This window comes from Lepidochelys kempii, chromosome 20 (genome assembly GCF_965140265.1).
Source record: "Lepidochelys kempii isolate rLepKem1 chromosome 20, rLepKem1.hap2, whole genome shotgun sequence".
NCBI lineage: Eukaryota > Metazoa > Chordata > Testudines > Cheloniidae > Lepidochelys > Lepidochelys kempii.
In genome coordinates, this window is record NC_133275.1 from 25,353,363 (window position 1) to 25,374,182 (window position 20,820).

Consider the following 20,820-nt stretch of genomic DNA (forward strand, 5'->3'; position numbering starts at 1 on the left):
ACCTAATATTAAGGCTTTTGACTTGCTGTCACCTGGCATTTTGATTAAAAAGAGACCGATGGCCCACATGAACTGCATTACAAACCGGCTAACCGAAAGGTCTCCAAAGGTAACTACAAATGGGGGATCGTCAGCCAGTGGGTGTTTCCAGGGCGTCCCGCAGGGAGCGGTTCTTGGCCCTACACTATTTAACAGCTGTGTCATGACCTGGAAGAAAACATAAAATCACTGATTGAGTTTGCCGAACACATACAAATGGAGGGGTGGTAAATACTGGGGGAGGACCGGTCGCTGATCCAGAGCGATCCGGACCACTTGCAAAGTGCAAGCAAACGACATGTGTTTTAACGCAGCTGAATGGAAATGTCTACATCGAGGAGCAAAGCATGCAGGTTGCTCTTACAGGTTGGGGGGCTCTATCCCGGGCGCAGGGAGTCTGAAAATCGTTGGGGGTCACAGTGGAGAATCAGCTGAACGTGAGCTCCCCGTGCGACGCTGGGGTCAAAAGGGCTAATGAGATCCTGGGGTGCACGACCAGCGAAATCTCGGGTAGGAGCCGAGCGGCTATTTTCCCTCTGGATTTGGCACTGATGCCACCGCTGCTGGAATCCTGTGCCCAGTTCTGGGGCCATGACTCCAGAAGGAGGCTGTGTGACGAAGTGGAACTGTTCTTAATGTTTCCTCCGAATAGTGTGGGGGTGCCTCAGTTTCCCCTATGCAGTTCTTAAGTATCTAGGTGGTGGGGTAAGGGTGTATGATCATTGCAGAGCCCTAGAGGGCAGGTGTGTGCAGGGGTCTGGACACAGAGAATGGCCAACACCCTGTTTCCTGGCAACTGATGGCCTGGGCCCTTCCCCCCTGCAAGGTGAGAGCTGAAGGGTTGGAGAACAAAGGAATCCGGTGACCTCCTGGCCCGGGAAAGGAACAAAGCCCAGAGGAGGAGGGGCTGGAGGGAGTTTTCAGTTTGGGGCTGGCTGGGACATGGAGTGAAGTGCAGACATGGTTGTCTGGCTCACTGTCCCCCAAAATGGACCCAGCTGAGGGGTCCCGTTCTCTGCACCTGCAAGCTCTGTGTTAGACCATGTTCCTGTCGTCTAATAAACCTTCTGTTTTCCTGGCTGGCTGAGAGTCCCGTCTGACTGCGAAGTTGGGGGGCAGGACCCTCGGGCTTCCCCAGGACCCCGCCTGAGCGGACTCGCTGTGGGAAGCACACGGAGGGGCAGAGGATGCTGAATGCTCCGAGGTCAGACCCAGGAAGGTGGAAGCCGGGTGAGCTGTGTGTCCTGAAGACAGGCTGCTCACGGAAAGGCGACTGCCCCAGAGTCCTGACCGGCTTCATGGGGAGCAGTTCCAGAGCATCGCCCAGGGACTCCGTGACAGGCTGATACATCGGCGGGCTCAGAGAAGAGCGGCGAGAAGGATTGTAGGGTTAGACGGCGTGCAGAGTCGGTGCAGGGGGGAGCCGGTCCCAGGCTGGCAGTACCTACGTGGGGGCCAGAGATTTAATAACCGGCTCCTCAGTCCAGCAGACGTCGGTCGAGCAAGATCCAGCGGCTGGAAGTTGAGCCCAGAGAAATTCAGCCGGAAGTCCAGGGAACGCTGTGAGCGGCGAAGGGAAGCCGCCGGGGCTCGGGGTCCCGGCAGGTCGGGGCGCGTGCCGGGGGGCGCGGGCTCAGACAGGGGCGACCCTGCGACGGCAGCACCGGCAGGTCAGGCAGCTCAGGGCCCGCACGCTGAGGCGGAAGAGCGCGCCGTAGTCGAAGAGCAGGCTGTGGTAGGTGCGCACGGAGAGCTCCCCCGAGGGGTCGACGGACTTCAGCGCCGTCAGCGGCGTGTACAGCGGGTTGGTCAGTGTGTGGAACGGGGGGCGAGCCGCGCCGATCACCTGCACCACGGCCTGCCGGGAGAGGGGGGTCAGCACCCCGTCCGTCCGTCCGTCCGTCCTGCATGGCTCGCCCGCCCCGTCCATCCGTCCCTCCGTCCTGCACGGCTCGCCCGCCCCGTCCGTCCATCCGTCCGTCCTGCACGGCTCGCCCGCCCCGTCCGTCCATCCGTCCTGCACGGCTCGCCCGCCTCGTCCGTCCGTCCGTCCTCACAGCTCGCCCGCCCTGTCCATCCATCCCTCCGTCCTGCACAGCTCGCCCGCCCCGTCCGTCCATCCGTCGGTCCGCATGGCTCGCCCGCCCCGTCCGTCCATCCGTCGGTCCGCATGGCTCGCCCGCCCCGTCCGTCCATCCGTCCTGCACGGCTCGCCCGCCCCGTCCATCCATCCGTCCTCACAGCTCGCCCGCCCCGTCCGTCCGTCCGTCCTGCACGGCTCGCCCGCCCCGTCCGTCCATCCGTCCTGCACGGCTCGCCCGCCCCGTCCGTCCATCCGTCCGTCCTCACAGCTCGCCCGCCCCGTCCATCCGTTCCTCCGTCCTGCACGGCTCGCCTGCCCCGTCCGTCCGTCCGTCCGTCCGTCCTGCACGGCTCGCCTGCCCCGTCCGTCCGTCCTGCACGGCTCGCCTGCCCCGTCCGTCTCTCCGTCCGTCTGCATGGCTCGCCTGCCCCCTCTGTCTGTCCTGACGGCTCGCTCACCTCGTCCGTCTGTCAGTTCGTCCGCACGGCTTGCCTGCCCCGTCCGCCCCTGCCCACCCACACCCCAGATGTCCCACCCTCGCGTGCCCCCAGTGGCTGGAAGCGGTATTGCAATAGTCGTGCCTCACTTTCCCCTGTGTCTTCTCCAGCTCATTCAGGCTGTAGGAGCTTCGGGGCCCTGCGGCCAGGCCACGGCAGAGCCCGGAGCCCGGCACTGAGCCCGCGACCGACTCTCCCACCCGCCTGGCTCAGTTGCCCACCCGGCCGCTGCAGGCAGCCCCCCAGCTGCCCCGAGCTGTCCCCGCCCTGAGCCCAGCTACTGGGCTTCCCCGCCCCCACCCAGGGACCAGCACGAGCCCCCCCCCACCCAGGCCATCCAGCCCCTTGCTCCCCACAGTGGGACGACCCCCTTCAAACCCACCCCTCAACAGCCCCCACCACTGGCACCAGCCTCAGGCCGCTGGTTAACCCTTTCCAGCCCAGGCCCATGCACTGCCCCATCCGCCTGCTCCCCACTCACACCCCATTTCTGTCTGCCCTCCTCGTACGTCCCTTCCAGCCATCCCCCACTCGTACTCCTTGCCCTGCGTCGCTCTGTCCCCCCGGCACCCATCTGTGACGAAGCGGGACTGTTCTTAATGTTTCCTCTAAATAGTGTGGGGGGGGCCTCAGTTTCCCCATGGCAGTTCTTAAGTATCTAGGTGGTGGGATAAGGGTGTATGGTCGTTGCAGAGCCCTAGAGGGCAGGTGTGGGCAGGGGTCTGGACACAGAGAATGGCCAACACCCTGTTTCCTGGCCACTGATGGCCTGGGCCCTTCCCCCTGCAAGGTGAGAGCTAAAGGGTTGGAGAACAAAGAAATCCGGTGACTTCCTGGCCCAGGAAAGGGACAAAGCCCAGAGGAGGAGGGGCTGGAGAGAGTTTCAGTTTGGGGCTGGTTGGGAACGTGGAGTAAAGTGCAGACGTGGTTGTCTGGCTCACTGCCCCCCAAAATGGACCCGGCTGAGGGGTCCTGTTCTCTGCACCTACAAGCTCTGTGTTAGACCATGTTCCTGTCGTCTAATAAACCTTCTGTTTTACTGGCGGGCTGAGAGTCCCATCTGACTGCGGAGTGGGGGGGCAGGACCCTCTGGCTTCCCCAGGACCCCACCTGGGCGGACTCGCAGTGGGAAGCGCACGGAGGGGCAGAGGAGGCTGAATGCTCCGAGGTCAGACCCAGGAAGGGGGAAGCCGGGTGAGCTGTGTGTCCTGCAGACAGGCTGCTCCCAGAGTCCTTCCTGGCTGCATGGGGAGCAGCTCCAGAGCATCGCCCAGGGACTCCGTGACACCATCCGTTGGTCTGTCCCCCCAGTACCCATCCGTTGGTCTGTCCAGGAGAGTCCCACCTCCCCAGCACTCGGTACTTCAGCTGATTCTCTAGGCTGGGTGAGGCCCAGCAGTGGGAGGCTGGGGCTGGGCGTGGCAGACACTGGCGGGGGGCTCGGTGTGCCAGACATTGGGGGGGTCAGACACTGGGGGGACGGGGCGTGGCAGCCCCTGCTCCTGGCAGTGGGTGTGGGGCTGGCCAGGGAGCCTGGGCAGCCACGGGAGACCAGCCCCAGGCAGGGAGTTCCCCAGGTCCGTGGGGCCTGCTGTGGGGAGGGAGCCGCAGGCCGGGGGAGGTGAGCCCACCTTGGCCACGTCCTCAGGGCTCTGGCCCATGGCGGAGAAGATCTCGCGGGAGGCCGGCAGGTACACCTCCTGGAAGTAGCGCAGCGTGGCCGGGTCGGTGCCGGGGAACTCGGAGCGGGACACGTCCTCCATCAGCTTCAGCTCGAAGTCCGTGTTCACCGGGCCCGGCTCCACCAGGGACACGCTGCGGGAAGCCGAGCCTCAGGGGCTGCGGGCGCTCGGCTCCGGAGTGGGGGGCCGGGGGGGGGCTCCGGAGCGGGGGGCTCGGGGGGCTCCGGAGTGGGGGGCTGCGGGCGCTCGGCTCCGGAGCGGGGGGCTCGGGGGGCTCCGGAGCTGGGGGCTGGGGCAGGATCCAGAGCGGGGGGCTCCGTGTACGTGGGCAGCCTGAGCCCCGCACCGAGCCCCTGAGGCGCATGGCAGCAGCAGGCCTGGCCCGGGGCTGGGCCCTGAGCCCTGTGCTCTGGCCTGGCCTGGGGAGCAACTGAGGGCCCCCGGCCCGACCCTGGGCACCCCCCCCCCCGGGGCCCCCCCGGGCCCCCGCCCACGGGCCCCCCCGGCACTCACAAGACGTGGAACTGGAGCAGCTGCACGGCCAGGCTCTCGCAGAAACCCTCCATGGCGAACTTGGAGGCGGCGTAGACGTCGTTGAACACGATGCCTGGGGAGAGGGGGGTGAACTTGGGGGGGCAGTGTGCCTGGGGGGGCCATTGGGGTCCATTAACCCACTTGCCCCCCCCCACCTCCCCCTGCATCCCCCCCACGGCCCCCTGACCCCCCGCCCCCTGCATCCCCCCCACGGCCCCCCGCCCCCTCCCCGACACCCCCTCGCCGAACCCCCCCCGTGCCCGGCCCCCCGGGTGCTGCTGCCCCTCACCCTGCAGCCCCATGACACTGCTCATGACCACGATGTGGCCACTCCGGCGCAGCTTCATGCCGGGCAGCACGGCCTGCACCATGCGCACGGCGCCGAAGAAGTTGGTCTCGAAGACGCGTTTCATCTCCGTGATGCTGATGCTCTCGATGGGCCCGATGAGCCCCACGCCCGCGTTGTTCACTGCGGGGGAGACGCTCAGAGCCCCCGGCCCCCCCAGCCCCACATGGGCAGAGAGAGCCCTGCTGAGCCCACGGCAACGCCGCCCCCCCGGCTGTGCCCCAGCTCCCCACAGCCCAGCGCCCCGCTGTCCCCCAGCTCCCCACAGCCCAGCGCCCCGCTGTCCCCCAGCTCCCCACAGCCCAGCCCCCCGCTGTCCCCCCTCCCCACAGCCCAGCCCCCCGCTGTCCCCCCAGGTCCCCCCCAGCCCAGTGCCCTCTACTGCCCCCTGCTTCCCACAGCCCAGCCCCCCGCTGTCCCCCCAGCTCCCCGGAGCACAGCCCCCTACTGCTCCCCCAGCTCCCCCCAGCCCAGCCCCCCGCTGTCCCCCCTCCCCACAGCCCAGCCCCCCGCTGTCCCCCCAGCTCCCCACAGCCCAGCCCCCCGCTGTCCCCCCAGCTCCCCGGAGCACAGCCCCCTACTGCTCCCCCAGCTCCCCACAGCCCAGTGCCCCCCGCTGTCCCCCCTCCCCACAGCACAGCCCCCCACTGTCCCCCCCCATGGCACAGCCTCCCTGCTGCCCCCCCAGCTCCCCCTGCCCAGCTCCCACATCCACCCACATACCGTCCCCCCAACCCCCTGCTGAGCCCCCCGCCCCCTGCAGCCCAGCGCCCCCTGCTGCCCCCCGGCGGCACCTCACCCAGCACGTCCACCCGGCGCTCGGGGATGCCGCCCAGGCACTGGGCCACCGAGGCCTCGCTGCAGACGTCCAGGTGCCGGATGCTGAGGGTCCTGCCCAGGGCCGCGCCCGCCGCCTGCTCCAGCTTCTCCCTCTTCTGCAGGTCCCGCATGGTGGCGATGACTGGAGGGCGCAGCGGGTCTGAGGGGAGGGGGCGACACAGGGCCCAGCCAGGCCCCTGGGCTCCTCCTGCCCCCTGCCCCCCCAGCCTGGCACGGCCCCTGCCCTGCCCCCCCAGCCTGCCACTCCCCCAGCCCTGCCCCCCCAACCTGGCACGGCCCCCCCTTCCCTGCCCCCCCAGCCTGGCACCCCCGCCCTGCCCCCCCAGCCTGGCACAGCCCCCCGCCCTGCCCTCCCAGCCTGGCATGGCCCCTCCTTCTGCCCTGCTACACCAGCCTGGCACAGCCCCCCTTCCCTGCCCCCCCAGCCTGGCACGGCCCCCCTTCCCTGCCCTCCCAGCCTGGCACCCCCCACCCTGCTCCCCCGCCTGGCATGGCCCCTCCTCCTGCCCTGCCACCCCAGCCTGGAACTCCCCCCACCCTGCCACCCCAGCCTGGCACAGCCCCCCCTTTCCTGCCCCCCCAGCCTGGCATGGCCCCTCCTCCTGCCACCCCAGCCTGGAACAGACCCCCCCGCTCTGCCCCCCAGCCGGGCACCAGACGGGGGAAGGGCTGGCCCAGAGCGGCGGGGTCAAGGGGCCAAGCCAGGATTCTCGATCCCTAAGAGGCTTTGGGCCTAATCCCCACGTTGCTGAGCCCTGGCATGTCTGTGGGGGTGGGCGCAGGGGGGCCTGCCCCATGCACCTGACTCTGCCCAGCCCCATTGCCCGGCACGGGGGCACAGGAACAGGGGGGCAGCCCTGGAGCAGAGGCAGCTGCCTCCACCCAGCTGGCATTTGCTGGGGCCAGGACCCGTGTTAGCGAGTGGGGCGGGGCTGGGGGGTGTTCGGGCTGCCGGGGGGGGGGGGAGAGGGGTCACGCCCTGGCTGGGGCTGGCAGCTCAGCTGCACGGGGTCGGGGGGGAGGTGTTATGCAAGTGCCCTCCCGGCGGCCCCGCAATCCGCTCACCGGGATAATCCCCGGGGGATGGTGCCAGGGAGGGGATGGGGCAGGGTTGGGCTGGAGGGGGGCACCGGGTGGGGGTGGGGCGCTGGCTGGGGGGCACCAGGCCACCCCCGCAGCTGGGCCTCACTGCAGCCCCCAATGCAAGGCCGTGCTGGGAGCCCGGGCGATGCTGGGCACAGAGGCTGCTGCTGGCCCCCCAGGGCTGGAAAAGCCCCCCCAGACTCTCCCTGCAGGGATCCCGAGTGCGGCGGGGGGGGGGGCAGCTGGAGCAGCGAATGGGCCAGCAAGGCCTGGCAGCCCCTGGGCACTGCATCCCCCACGCACCCCGTTCTGCAGCCCTGGCCCCTGCGGCTCCCCACAGCCCCCCCGCGCCTCGCAGCCCCTCACCCTGGAAGCGCTGCCCAGGGTCCTGTGCCAGCTGCACGGCCAGGCGGAGCCCGATGCCCGAGGAGCAGCCCGTGATGAGCACCGTCCTCGGCCCCGCGCTGCCCATGGCTGCACCGCCCGGCACCCAAAGGCTCTTATGGGATCAGACCCGGCGTCACGTGGGGCCAGGGATCAGCCAGTCCCCTGGGAGCCCTGAGCCCGGCGGGGCAGGGACGGGCGGGCTGAGGCCTGGCCCCCTCTCCCCTGCCCCTGGACCCCCAGCCCCTGCCCCCCCCGGCTCCCATACCCCTGCCCCAGCCCCCTCACCCCTTCCCCTGGCCCCCTCACCCCTCCTCTGGCCCCCCGGCCCCCCAGCCCCTCGCACCCCTCCCCATCCCAGTTCCCGGCCATGACTTTTGAGCCCCTCCACTGTGCTCCCTGCCCCCCCCCAGTCCCCCGTGGGGCAGCCAAGGGCCATGAGCACCCAGAGAAGGGGGGAGCCAGGTCTCCTGAGCCTGGTTCCATGGCAACGTGTGTGGGGCTGAGATGCTGCCCCCACCGCACCCCCCCGGCTCACATGCTGCCCACTAGAGTGAGTGAGGACACCAGCTCCCCCCGTCATGTGCTGCCCCCCCCCCCAGCTCAGCCCTGGCGTTGAACATCCAGCCCCCCTCCCTCCCCCCGTGACCCTGGGCCTGGTGTTTGGGACCCCTCGGTCCTGCCTCCTCCTTGGGCCTGGCTGTCCAGCTGTGCTGAGTTGAGCCCCCCACCTCGGCCCCTGCTCTGTCCCACTCCCCGTGGGGCTGGGAGGAGCAGAGCTCTGGGGCATGTGGGTGGGACCCCTGGGATCCCCTGCCCCCACAGGACCAGGCCAGGGGGGCGGCAAAGGGGCATCTGGGGCTGGCTGCAGAGGTCAGGCTCATGGGGGGCAATGGCAGAGGAGGGAGCCAGGACTCCTGGGTTCCATCCCTGCCTGGCTATGACCTCCAGGGGGTCCCTTCCCCTCCCAGTGCACGGGGGTGGGGGGCCAGGGAGGCCGGTCACTCTGTGCGGTGGATCCCCGCCCCTGCTCCTGTCAGCCCCTGACGTGGGAGCCCTGGGGGTGGCTGGCCAGGTGTGCAGGGGAGACTGCCCCCCCCCTTCGCCAGGAATGTGGGACGTGGCACCCATGGGGCGGGCGGGAACACCCATGCAGGGCCAGAGTGGGGTGCCTCTCTCCTGACCCACAGCCCCCTGCTAGCCCAGCCCTGAGCCCCCAGCCCTGCCGGTGCCCCTCACTCCCGACCCGCAGCCCCCTGCTAGCCCAGCCCTGGGCTCCCCCCAGTTCTGCCGGTGCCCCTCACTCCCGACCCGCAGCCCCCTGCCAGCCCAGCCCTGGGCTCCCCCCAGCTCTGCCGGTGCCCCTCACTCCCGACCCGCAGCCCCCTGCTAGCCCAGCCCTGGGCTCCCCCCAGTTCTGCCGGTGCCCCTCACTCCCGACCCGCAGCCCCCTGCTAGCCCAGCCCTGGGCTCCCCCAGCCCTGCCGGTGCCCCTCACTCCCGACCCGCAGCCCCCTGCCAGCCCAGCCCTGGGCTCCCCCCAGCTCTGCCGGTGCACCTCACTCCCGACCCGCAGCCCCCTGCTAGCCCAGCCCTGGGCTCCCCCCAGCCCTGCCGGTGCCCCTCACTCCCGACCCGCAGCCCCTGCTAGCCCAGCCCAGCCCTGCCCCCCCCCCCCGCACGGGGAAGCTCTCACAAGGGGGTGGAAAAGCGGGACCTGCTGGGTGGGGTGGGGGCTCTGTAACTCCCCCTGCTCCTCCAGCTCCCTCCTCGGATTGAGCCCCAGTTCCCCGATGCGCTGGGTCGTGCGGGGGGGTCGGAGCTCCGGCCACGGCAGCCCCCCCGGAGGGGGATGGGCTTTTCCCAACTGGCCCCAGGCTGCGCTTGGCTCCCCGCTGTGTCCCCCCAGCAGAGCGGCCGGGGCCGGGTGCCCACGGTTGGGGGGCGCAGGGCCGGTGGGAACCCACAGCCCAGCCTGGCCCAGGGGACCCCGTTACTGCAGAGACGCTGTAAATATTTGCCAGGAAGCGGAGGGGGGTAAGTGGGTTCGGAGCCGAGCTGGTGACTCATGCAGTGAGTCAATGGGGCGGGGGGGGAGCAACAGCAGCTGCATGGCCGGGGGCGGGACCCTGGGCTGGGCTAGCAGGGGCTGCGGGTCGGGAGTGAGGGGCACCGGCAGGGCTGGGGGGCCCAGGGGCTGCGGGTCGGGAGTGAGGGGCACCGACAGAGCTGGGGGGCCCAGGGGCTGCGGGTCGGGAGTGAGGGGCACCGACAGAGCTGGGGGGCCCAGGGGCTGCGGGTCGGGAGTGAGGGGCACCGACAGAGCTGGGGGGCCCAGGGGCTGCGGGTCGGGAGTGAGGGGCACCGGCAGGGCTGGGGGGCCCAGGGGCTGCGGGTCGGGAGTGAGGGGCACCGACAGAGCTGGGGGGCCCAGGGGCTGCGGGTCGGGAGTGAGGGGCACCGGCAGGGCTGGGGGGCCCAGGGGCTGCGGGTCGGGAGTGAGGGGCACCGGCAGGGCTGGGGGGCCCAGGGGCTGCGGGTCGGGAGTGAGGGGCACCGGCAGGGCTGGGGGGCCCAGGGGCTGTGGGTCGGGAGTGAGGGGCACCGACAGAGCTGGGGGGCCCAGGGGCTGTGGGTCGGGAGTGAGGGGCACCGGCAGGGCTGGGGGGCCCAGGGGCTGTGGGTCAGGAGGGAGGGGCACCAGCAGAGTCGGGGGGGGCAGGGCTGGGCTAGCAGGGGGCTGCAGCAAAGCGGGGGGGACCCCAGGGCTGGGCTAGCAGGGGCTGCGGGTCGGGAGTGAGGGGCACCGGCAGGGCTGGGGGGTCAGGGCTGGGGGCTGTGGGTCGGGAGTGAGGGGCACCGGCAGGGCTGGGGGGTCAGGGCTGGGCTAGCAAGGGCTGCGGGTCGGGAGTGAGGGGCACCGGCAGGGCTTGGGGGCCCAGGGGCTGTGGGTCAGGAGGGAGGGGCACCAGCAGAGTCGGGGGGGCAGGGCTGGGCTAGCAGGGGGCTGCAGCAAAGCGGGGGGACCCCAGGGCTGGGCTAGCAGGGGCTGCGGGTCGGGAGTGAGGGGCACCGGCAGGGCTTGGGGGTCAGGGCTGGGCTAGCAGGGGCTGCGGGTCGGGAGTGAGGGGCACCGGCAGGGCTTGGGGGCCCAGGGGCTGTGGGTCAGGAGGGAGGGGCACCAGCAGAGTCGGGGGGGGCAGGGCTGGGCTAGCAGGGGCTGTGGGTCAGGAGGGAGGGGCACCAGCAGAGTCGGGGGGGGCAGGGCTGGGCTAGCAGGGGGCTGCAGCAAAGCGGAGGGACCCCAGGGCTGGGCTAGCAGGGGCTGCGGGTCGGGAGTGAGGGGCACCGGCAGGGCTTGGGGGTCAGGGCTGGGCTAGCAGGGGCTGCGGGTCGGGAGTGAGGGGCACCGGCAGGGCTTGGGGGTCAGGGCTGGGCTAGCAGGGGCTGCGGGTCCGGAGTGAGGGGCACCGGCAGGGCTGGGGGGTCAGGGCTGGGCTAGCAGGGGCTGCGGGTCGGGAGTGAGGGGCACCGGCAGGGCTGGGGGGTCAGGGCTGGGCTAGCAGGGGCTGCGGGTCGGGAGTGAGGGGCACCGGCAGGGCTTGGGGGTCAGGGCTGGGGGCTGTGGGTCGGGAGTGAGGGGCACCGGCAGGGCTGGGGGGTCAGGGCTGGGCTAGCAAGGGCTGCGGGTCGGGAGTGAGGGGCACCGGCAGGGCTTGGGGGTCAGGGCTGGGCTAGCAGGGGCTGCGGGTCGGGAGTGAGGGGCACCGGCAGGGCTTGGGGGTCAGGGCTGGGCTAGCAGGGGCTGCGGGTCGGGAGTGAGGGGCACCGGCAGGGCTTGGGGGTCAGGGCTGGGGGCTGCGGGTCCCGAGTGAGGGGCACCGGCAGGGCTGGGGGGTCAGGGCTGGGCTAGCAGGGGCTGCGGGTCGGGAGTGAGGGGCACCGGCAGGGCTTGGGGGTCAGGGCTGGGGGCTGTGGGTCGGGAGTGAGGGGCACCGGCAGGGCTGGGGGGTCAGGGCTGGGCTAGCAAGGGCTGCGGGTCGGGAGTGAGGGGCACCGGCAGGGCTGGGGGGTCAGGGCTGGGCTAGCAGGGGCTGTGGGTCGGGAGTGAGGGGCACCACACATCTGGCTCCTGAAGAGGGAGGGACATAATAACCCCGGGGGCCCACAGGCCACAGGATGGGCTGGGAAGGCGCGCCAGGGCCAGACGGGCGCCGGACAGACAGCCAGCCATGTGCCATAGGAATGGGGGCGGCACCAGAGGCACCATTGGGGTCTGGGCTGTGGGAAGCCAGGGGGGCAGCGTGACCTGGTCAGAGCAGACCCACAGGGCAGAGGGGAGTGAGGGGCGGTGCGGGGGCTCCCTGGGCTGGTCTGTCCAGCCAGGAGAACCAGCACCACCCGCAGCTCATTGGGCCCAGCTGAGCTCGGGGGAGACCCTGACAGGTAGGGGGTGGGGCAGGGGGGCAAGGTGTGGTGGGGGAGGGACAGGGGGTGTCGGGGGGAGTTAGCGCAGCGTTTGGGGGGAGGTGGGTGGCTCAGCTGTGTGGGGGGAAGTGGGGGCATGGGGCTATGAGGGGAGGTGGGGGGCCAGCGGGTGTAGGGGGAGTCAGGGGATGTGGGGGGAGGTGGGTGACACAGCCTGTATGGGGGGAGGCAGGGGTGTTGGGGGGCGTGGGGGGAGGGAGGTTGCAGGCTCCATCGGCACCTGGCCTTGGGGCTGTGGGGGACGAGCAATCCCCGCCCTTGGCCACCAGAGGGCAGCTGTGTGGGGAGCCCCCCCCTCCGAGAAGGTCAGTGGGGAGGGGCTGGTCCCTGATGGTGGGGCGGGGGGTCAGCAGCCTGGTCCCAGCTGGGGTTGGCGGGGGGTAGGGGCGCGTGGGGGGTAGGGGGAGGGAGCCTCAGGCCCTAGCCTGGTGACGTTGCCCAGCCCCGGGCTGCAGATGGACACAAGGCGCCCACCTCGCGGAGCTGGGGGGTCTAACCCCCCAGCCCCCACCAGCCCCGGGGTCGCGGCGCTGCTGGAGCTGGGCTGGTCGGGGCCCGCGTGGCTCCTCTGTGGCCTGGCTCCCAGGTGCCGTGTTGGGGGCTCAGGCGAGGGAGATGCCAGGAGTGGGGCGCAGGACACCGGGGTTCCATCCCTGGCTCTGTCCCAGCCTCCTTGGGCCGCCATTCACCGGACACCAGGCCTGCACGACCGCGTCGCTCTCGTCCCCAGCCCCTCGGCGCTGCTCCGGGCCCCACTGTGTGCTTGGAACCAGCCCAGCCCGGCCCGGCCCAGCGTTCCCCTTCGGCCCGGGCCAGCCCGGCGTCCCCGTTCGTCCCAGCCCGGCGTCCCCGTTCATCCCAGCCCGGCGTCCCCCTTCGGCCCAGCCCGGCCCCGCATCCCCGTTCGGCCCGGTTCAGTGTCCCCCTTGGGCCCGGCCCAGCCCGGCGTCCCCGTTCGGCCCGGTTCAGTGTCCCCCTTCGGTCTGGCCCAGCCCGGCGTCCCCCTTCGGCCCGGCCCAGCCCGGCGTCCCCGTTCGGCCCGGTTCAGTGTCCCCCTTCGGCCCGGCCCAGCCCGGCGTCCCCCTTCGGCCCGGCCCAGCCCGGCGTCCCCCTTCGGCCCGGTTCAGTGTCCCCCTTCGGTCTGGCCCAGCCTGGCGTCCCCCTTGGGCCCGGCCCAGCCCGGCGTCCCCCTGGCCCGGGCTGTGCTCGGCGGGGTGCTTGGAACCGGCTCGCTGCTCCTCCCCCTGCTTTGAGCCGCCCTGTCGGGGAAACCAGCGGGGAGGGGGCCCCGTCAGGGGGTGCAGCCGCTCACCCCACGTCTCCAGGGTGCCAGGCCTGGCCAGCAAGTGGGGCAGCATCCCCCAGCCATGCCCAGCCCTCATGGGACAGCTGAGGGGGAGGGGGCGCCCTGGGGACCCAGAGGGAGGGGAGGGAACAGGGGAGGGGAGGGGAGGGGAATAGGGTTGGGCAGGAGGGGAACTGGGGGGGAGGGAAGAGGGGAGGGGAATAGGACCGGGCAGGGCCGGGGAGGAGGGACGAGGGGAGGGGAATTGGACCGGGCAGGGCCGGGCAGGGCTCTCGCTCCCAGTCTCTCCGTGGGGCTGGGGCGAGTCTGCACAGGGAGCCGCCCGGCTGGGATTGGAGCCGTGAGCGGCCGGGGAGCTGGGCTGAGCCAGCGCTGGGGATGGCGAAAAGCCGTCCGGGTGCACGGGGTCCCTCCAGGGTCACGCTCCTGCTCCTGCTGGCCCTGCTGCGCGGCCCGCCCCGGGCGCGGGCAGGTAACGGTGGGTACGGGGGTCCCAGGGCAGCGGGGCTCGGGGGGGGGTCCCAGGGCAGTGGGCTCAGGAGGGGAGGGTCCCAGGGCAGCAGGGCTCAGGAGGGGGGGTCCCAGGGCAGGGGGGTTCAGGGGGGGGTCCCAGGGCAGCGGGGCTCGGGGGGGGGGGTCCCAGGGCAGTGGGCTCAGGAGGGGGGGTCCCAGGGCAGGGGGGTTCAGGGGGGGTCCCAGGGCAGCGGGGCTCGGGGGGGGGGGTCCCAGGGCAGTGGGCTCAGGAGGGGAGGGTTCCAGGGCAGCGGGGCTCGGGGGGGGGGGTCCCAGGGCAGCGGGGCTCGGGGGGGTCCCAGGGCAGTGGGCTCAGGAGGGGAGGATCCCAGGGCAGGGGGGTTCGGGGGGGGGTCCCAGGGCAGCGGGGCTCGGGGGCCAGGCCAGCCAGCGTCACCAGGAGAGGGGGTGCAGGGTGCCCCAGCTGGGAGCGCGGCAGGCAGGCCACCAAGGGGGCAGAGCCGCACCCACTGGGCCTGGGAGGGAGCTCTGAGATGGGGGGTGCTGGACAGGCTGGGAGGGGGCTGGGGGTTCTCCCCACACACGCCTGCACCCCCCACAGCTGTCTATAGTGACACACACATTTATCCCCGCCGTGCACACATTTACACAAGCTGATGTTGTCTCCCACCCACACGCTGTGCAACCCCCCCCACCCCGGCTGCACGTTCTGTCGGCCCCCCGCCGCTGAAAAGCAGGAGGCAAAACACGCCCGCCTGGGCCAGTCGCACACTGTGACATAGACACACGCCCGGGCCCCCCATCCCCTGCCCCATTGCGGGGCTGCCCCAGCCGCCGGGGGGCAATTCTGGCTGAGGCTTCGCCCGGGAGACTCAGGTCAAAATGTGCTTTGATTGAAAACAATTAGGGGGAGTGCGCAATGGGTGGGCGTGTGGTGGGGAGAGATCGGGGCAGGCCCAGCCCCCACTCTCCCCCCAAGCCAGCTCCCCACTCCCATCCCTGTGCCCCCAGGCCCCTACCCAGCCCTCAGCTCTCCCCGAACCAGCTCCCCCCATCCCTGTGCCCCCAGGCTCCTACCCAGACCCCAGCTCTGCCCAAACCAGCTCCCCCATCCCTGTGCCCCCAGACCCCTACCCAGTCCTCAGCTCTCCCCGAACCAGCTCCCCCCATCCCTTTGCCCCCAGGCCCCTACCCAGACCCCAGCTCTGCCCAAACCAGCTCCCCCATCCCTGTGCCCCCAGACCCCTACCCAGTCCTCAGCTCTCCCCGAACCAGCTCCCCCATCCCTTTGCCCCCAGGCCCCTACCCAGCCCTCAGCTCTCCCCGAACCAGCTCCCCCCATCCCTTTGCCCCCAGGCCCCACCCAGTCCTCAGCTCTCCCCGAACCAGCTCCCCCCATCCCTGTGCCCCCAGACCCCTACCCAGACCCCAGCTCTCCCCGAACCAGCTCCCCCCATCCCTTTGCCACCAGGCCCCACCCAGACCCCAGCTCTGCCCAAACCAGCTCCCCCATCCCTGTGCCCCCAGGCCCCTACCCAGACCCCAGCTCTCCCAGAGCCAGACCCCTAAGCCCCAGCTCGCCCCAGTCAAGCACCTAAGGGCAGCGGGAGTGTCATGGCCCCAGCTCCTCTGTCTCCCCCAGCAGAACCAGATGCCCCAGGGGTCCAGCCCCCAGGGCTCTGCCCCCTCTCCTCCTGCCCCCACACCATGTCCCTGGGCTACCTCCCAGGCTCCGGTGGGCAGCAGCAACCGGGCTGAGCGAGAGGTATGGGCTGGGGGGCCCTGCTGGGCTGGACTCTGCCCTCCCCCCTGGGCTCAAGGTGCTGGGGGGCTGCGGGAGGGGCCCTGCTGGAGGCGTGGCCCCGTGCTGGAGCCACAGAAGCCCTAGAGATGGGCCAAGGCCCATTTACCCACTGCCCCATGGCTCGGGGAGGGGATGAGGGTTGGAGCGGGGCGGGGAGGAGGCCTGGGAGCCAGGACTCCTGGGTCCTCCCCCTGGCCCTGGGGGGAGTGGGGCCTAGCCTGCCGGGCCACGTTCAGCACCATGGACAGAGCACCAAGGAGGGCTCCACCCCCACACCTGGGGCAGGGAGTGGCCCCAAGTTGTTGGGGGGCAGCCTGGCTGGCAGGGACAGGCCCTTGTTGGGGGCCTTAGCAGTATCTGGCAGGGAGCGTGACCAGCCTGGGCATGGGGCCAGCCAGTGCCTCTGGCCTCGGCCCATTGGCACTGCCCGGCAAGGGGGGCTCCTGGCAGGGCGGGCGGGAACTTCTCCGCCCCAGATTCTCTCACTGGCACCCCCAGCTGGAGGGAATGGGGGGGCCTGACAGGTGCCACGATGAGTCCGGGTGAGTCAGCTGGCACCTGGGGGTTGGCTGGGCCCCACGGCAGAGACAGCTGGAGCCAGCCCCCCATGGCAGCCCCCAGCAGCAGGGGGAGCTGAGCTGGGATGGCCCGTGGCCGGCAGGGTCGCCCCACAGGTGGCTTGGGCACCCCCCCCGGTCCGTCCGCCCACCCCCAGGGACAAGGCTCGATTTCTGGCCTGGGGGCGGGGGTGCGAGACACACGGGGCCAGGCCGGGAACCCCCCAGATGGTGCTGTGTCCCGGCCGTGCAGATCTGTACCACATTGCCTGGGGGGTCCAGCTCTCTGGCAAGCGGGGCCCTGCCGCACCTGCAGACCGAGGCCGGTGCTGCCCCGGGGCCGCGGCTGGGGAATGCGGAGGGGTCGGAGTCCCAGTGCCCCCACCCCAGCTGGGCCAGGCCCCCTGTGAGCCGGAGAACTGATCCCACCGGGCCGTGGGGTGGGAGGGGCCGGGGCTGGCAGGGCAGGAGCGGGAGCCTCCGGCTGGGCATGGGGGGGTCTGAGTTGGCTGCATCCTGCCAGGGTCCCTGGACGCTCCATGCTGGGGCCTGGGCCAGGGACCCCTGCGGCTCCTGGGGTGCAGAGCCGGGGGCTGAGGCCAAGCGGGAGCCGCCAGGGTCACCTGCAGCTGCTACTGGGTTCTGCCCCCCCCATTGCACCCGGGCTGCTGGTGCTGGCGGGTGGGCGGGCTGGAGAGCAGGGCTGGGATTGGGGTCGAAGGAGGCGAGGCCTGGGCTCTGTGCAGCCCGAGGGCTGGAGAGGGACAGGGCCGGACCCACGGCCAGAGACCACCCACAGCGCAGCCTCCAAGGCCGAGCGACCAGCCCTGCTCCCTCCCAGGGCCTGCACATACCCCGAGTTGCCTCCTGGCCAGGGCTCCCCCCCAGCTCTGCCGGTGCCCCCAAGTCCTGACCTGCAACCCCTGCTAGCCCAGCCCTGTGCCTGTCCCTGGCTTGGGGGGGTCTCTGCCCCCCCCCAGATCTGTTGTCCCGGATGGTGGGGGCTGTGGCTGGGTGGGGGCCTGGGTGTAGGCCATGATCTCATTGCTGGGAGTGGGGTCCCTGCCCCAAGAGTCGAGCAGGGGATGCAGGGAGGCTCACAGGGCACCAGGAGGTGACAGCTGAGGGGCAGCCCCTTACCCCACCGGCTTGCTGTAGCCCGTGATCCGAGCCGGGGGGGGCACGCAGCCCCCCCTTGCTGGGGCCTGGAGACCGAGGGCAGCTCCTCTGGGAGCTCCCGGCAGGAAATGGGAACCGAGCGCCGGGGTCAACAGAGCCTGGGAGACGGAGCCGCCCGGGCCCGGTTCTCAGCCGGGCCCCGTGGGCTGGGCTGAGCCTCCAGAGTGGGCGGACGTGGGGCGCTGGTTCCCCTCGCTCACAGCCAGCAGGGCACAGAGCCACCCCGGCCCCATTCGGTGGGTCTGACCCACGAGCCAGGCGTCCCAGCCCCATCTGTCTGGCCGGCCGGCTCTGCCCCAGGCTGGTTCCTTAGCAGAAGACCTGGCCCACCCCCCTGCCCCCCCCGGCCCCTGCAGCAGGCACCCCTCCCCCAGCGGGTCCAGACAGGCCCCTCCACCAGGCGAGTGGGGAGGGGTGGGGCTGCCCCAGGGCAGAGGGGGCCACTCTCTCTCTCTCTCTGATGCAAATCCGACCCCCCCATTACAGTGTCTCCCCCCCCCGCTCTGAGATTAACCCCTGAGGTGCCAGGTCTGCGGGTGGATGCTGGGGGGGCTGGCCATGATCTCATTGCTGGGAGTGGGGTCCCCGTCCCTGCCCCAAGAGTCTGTGGGAAATGGGAGGGAGGGTGGCTGCTCTCACCCAGCCCCTCTGCTCCGACCTGCGGGGGGAGTGGGACTGGGAAGGGGGCAGGGAGGGCGTCCCCAGGTGCCACTTGCCCCCTCACTGCCCCACTCTGCCTCAGAGCAGCCATGGCCCCCCGGGAAATGGGGGCAGCGCAGCTCCATGCCCCATGGGGAGACAAGCCCCAGCGGTGCCTTCCAGGTGGGGGCGGAGGAATGAGGGGAAGGAATCATGGCCATAGGGTGGGGACGGGGTGTCGGGGCCATACAGCTGCCTGGCTCCGGGCAGGTTCCGCCTTGGCAGCACCCCCAGGATGGGGGAAACTGAGGCACTGGGTGGGGGGACTCACCCCAGGCTGGGTGAGCAAGGCATTCTGGGAGCTGATTGTGCAGGGCCTGACGTGAGTCCAGACTGAGACTGGCTGACTGTCTGGGGTGACCCCAGTGTGGGGGGGTGACCCCGGTGTGGAGGGGGGGTGACCCCGGTGTGGGGGGGTGACCCGGGGGCGACCCTGGTGCCGGGGGGGGGAGCCCAGGGGCGGGGGGGACCCTGGACTGTGACCCTGCCTCCCCCTTGCTCCATAGCCGAGACGGTGGATGTGTTGCGGGCACTGGGGGTGCGGGTCGGCAGGGACGGCATCTCCATCGCGGCCGGGATCTGCCCCCAGCGGCGCGGGGCCGAGGAGAGCGACTTCGCCTTCCGCCTGGAGAACAGCACCCAGCTCAGCGCCCCCACCCGCCAGCTCTTCCCAGGTAGGGGCGCTGGGGTGGGGCAGAGGGGCGCCGGCTGTGGGCACAGGGGCTATGGGGCAGGGCTGAGGGGCGCCGGCTGTGGGCACAGGGGCTATGGGGCGGGGCTGAGGGGCGCCGGCTGTGGGCACAGGGGCTATGGAGCGGGGCAGAGGGGTGCTGGCTGTGGGCACAGGAGCTATGGGGCGGGGCTGAGGGGCGCTGGCTGTGGGCACAGGGGTTGCAGCCTGGGGCTGTGGGGTGGGGTTGTGGGCACAGGGGCTATGGGGCAGGGCTGAGGGGCGCTGGCTGTGGGCACAGGGGCTATGGAGCGGGGCTGAGGGGCGCTGGCTGTGGGCACCGGGGCTATGGGGCAGGGCTGAGGGGTGCTGGCTGTGGGCACAGGGGCTATGGGGCGGGGCTGAGGGGCGCTGGCTGTGGGCACAGGGGCTATGGGGCGGGGCTGAGGGGCGTTGGCTGTGGGCACAGGGGCTATGGGGCGGGGCTGAGGGGCGCTGGCTGTGGGCACAGGGGTTGCAGCGTGGGGCTGTGGGGTGGGGTTGTGGGCACAGGGGCTGTGGGGCGGGGCTGAGGGGCGCTGGCTGCCAGCACAGGGGCTGAGGGGCACTGGCTATGGGACTGTTCTGTGGGGCGGATACGGGCCCGGGTGTGCTGGGTGTGGGGAGGCTCCGGGCAGGGAGGCTCTGGGTCCAGGGGCGCTGTGGGCACAGGGCCGGGGCTCAGCCCCACGCCTGGTCTCCCAGATGGCCCCTTCCCTGAGGATTTCTCCATCCTGGCGACGCTGCGGGCCCGGCGGGGCAGCCAGGCCTTCCTGCTGTCGCTGTACGACGAGCGCGGGGTGCAGCAGCTGGGTGTGGAGATCGGCCGCTCGCCCGTCTTCCTGTACGAGGACCAGACCGGGCAGCCGGCGCCCGAGCAATACCCGCTCTTCAGCAGGGTCAGCCTGGCCGATGGCAAGTGAGTGCCGGGACCGGGGCTGCCCTGTGCGACTCAGGGTAGAGCCGGGGAGAGAACCCAGGCGTCCGGGCTCCCGGCCCCCCCTGCACTCTAACCACAGGGCCCCACTCCCCTCCCGGAGCTGGGGAGGGAACCCAGGCGTCCTGGCTCCCGGCCCCCCCCTGCACTCTAACCACAGGGCCCCACTCCCCTCCCGGAGCCGGGGAGGGAACCCAGGCGTCCGGGCTCCCAGACCCCCCCTGCACTCTAACCACAGGGCCCCACTCCCCTCCTGGAGCCGGGGAGGGAACCCAGGCGTCCGGGCTCCCCGCCCCCCCCTGCACTCTAACCACAGGGCCCCACTCCCCTCCCGGAGCCGGGGAGGGAACCCAGGCGTCCGGGCTCCCGGCCCCCCCCTGCACTCTAACCACAGGGCCCCACTCCCCTCCTGGAGCTGGGGAGGGAACCCAGGCGTCCGGGCTCCCGGCCCCCCCTGCACTCTAACCACAGGGCCCCACTCCCCTCCCGGAGCCGGGGAGGGAACCCAGGCGTCCGGGCTCCCGGCCCCCCCCTGCACTCTAACCACAGGGCCCCACTCCCCTCCCGGAGCTGGGGAGGGAACCCAGGCGTCCGGGCTCCCGGCCCGGCCCGTGACGCTCAGCCCCCGCAGGTGGCACCGCGTGGCACTGCGCGTGGAGGGGGCCAGCGTGGCCCTGCTCGTGGACTGCGAGGCGCCCGTGACGCTGCCCCTGGAGCGTGGCCCGCGGCCCGTCGTCAGCACCGCAGGCGTCACCCTGCTGGGGGCCCGGCTGCTGGACAAGGAGGTTTTCCAGGTGGGGCTGCACCGGGGGGGCCGCGCTGGGGGGTGCGCGGCTCCTGGGGGGGCTGGGGGCTTTGCGCAGCCTGGCAGCTCCCAGCCAGGTCGGGGGCGAGTCAGGGGCAGTCTGGGGGGGGCGGTGGGGAGCCCCTGCCCTGCGTACCGGCCCTTTGTCCTGGTGCCGGGGGGCTGCGTGTTGTGGGTCAGGCTGGGCCTGCTGTGGTGGGAGCCTGGCACCCCCCTTGCTATGCCAGGTCCTGGCACCCTGCTCAGGGACACCCCCCCGGCTGTGTCTGCAGTCTGCCCCCCTGGGGGGGCTGGACCGGGGCAGGGCCCAGTTTGCCATTCTCCCCAGGGTGGGGGGGCTTATCCAGGCCCTCCTGTGCGGGGGCAGGGCCTTG

General features: G+C 71.6%; 2 protein-coding genes across 9 annotated transcripts in view; one reads left to right on the forward strand and one right to left on the reverse strand.

Annotated features, from left to right (window-relative positions):
- Positions 1-1,183: 1,183 nt before the first annotated feature.
- RDH8 (retinol dehydrogenase 8) lies at positions 1,184-7,708 on the reverse strand. The gene is made up of 6 exons (XM_073318526.1): positions 7,471-7,708; positions 5,981-6,142; positions 5,125-5,304; positions 4,815-4,908; positions 4,251-4,434; positions 1,184-1,897 (listed from the first exon to the last, which is right to left on the reverse strand). The coding sequence occupies exons 1-6, from the start codon at positions 7,574-7,576 to the stop codon at positions 1,673-1,675; spliced, it is 951 nt and encodes a 316-aa protein (XP_073174627.1). The 5' UTR covers positions 7,577-7,708; the 3' UTR covers positions 1,184-1,672.
- Positions 7,709-13,568: 5,860 nt separating this feature from the next.
- LOC140900815 (uncharacterized) overlaps positions 13,569-20,820 on the forward strand; it is a 35,881-nt gene continuing 28,629 nt past the window's right edge. For 7 of the 8 annotated variants that reach the window (XM_073318666.1, XM_073318672.1, XM_073318671.1 and 4 more), the window contains exons 1-4: positions 13,569-13,760; positions 18,502-18,669; positions 19,410-19,623; positions 20,273-20,435. In XM_073318666.1, the coding sequence (XP_073174767.1) occupies positions 13,661-13,760; positions 18,502-18,669; positions 19,410-19,623; positions 20,273-20,435 (645 nt within the window). In that variant the 5' untranslated portion in view covers positions 13,569-13,660. The remainder of the gene's footprint in view (positions 13,761-18,501; positions 18,670-19,409; positions 19,624-20,272; positions 20,436-20,820) is intronic. The other variant, XM_073318668.1, reaches the window with a different exon arrangement.

Coding starts and splice junctions, on each gene's coding strand:
- RDH8 (XM_073318526.1), bottom strand. CDS start 7,576: ATGGGCAGCGCGGGGCCGAGGACGGTGCTCATCACGGGCTGCTCCTCG. Junction 5,305..5,980: donor GCGCCGGGTGGACGTGCTGG/GTGAGGTGCCGC, acceptor TCTCCCCCGCAG/TGAACAACGCGGGCGTGGGG. Junction 4,435..4,814: donor CTGCTCCAGTTCCACGTCTT/GTGAGTGCCGGG, acceptor GGCTTCCCGCAG/CGTGTCCCTGGTGGAGCCGG.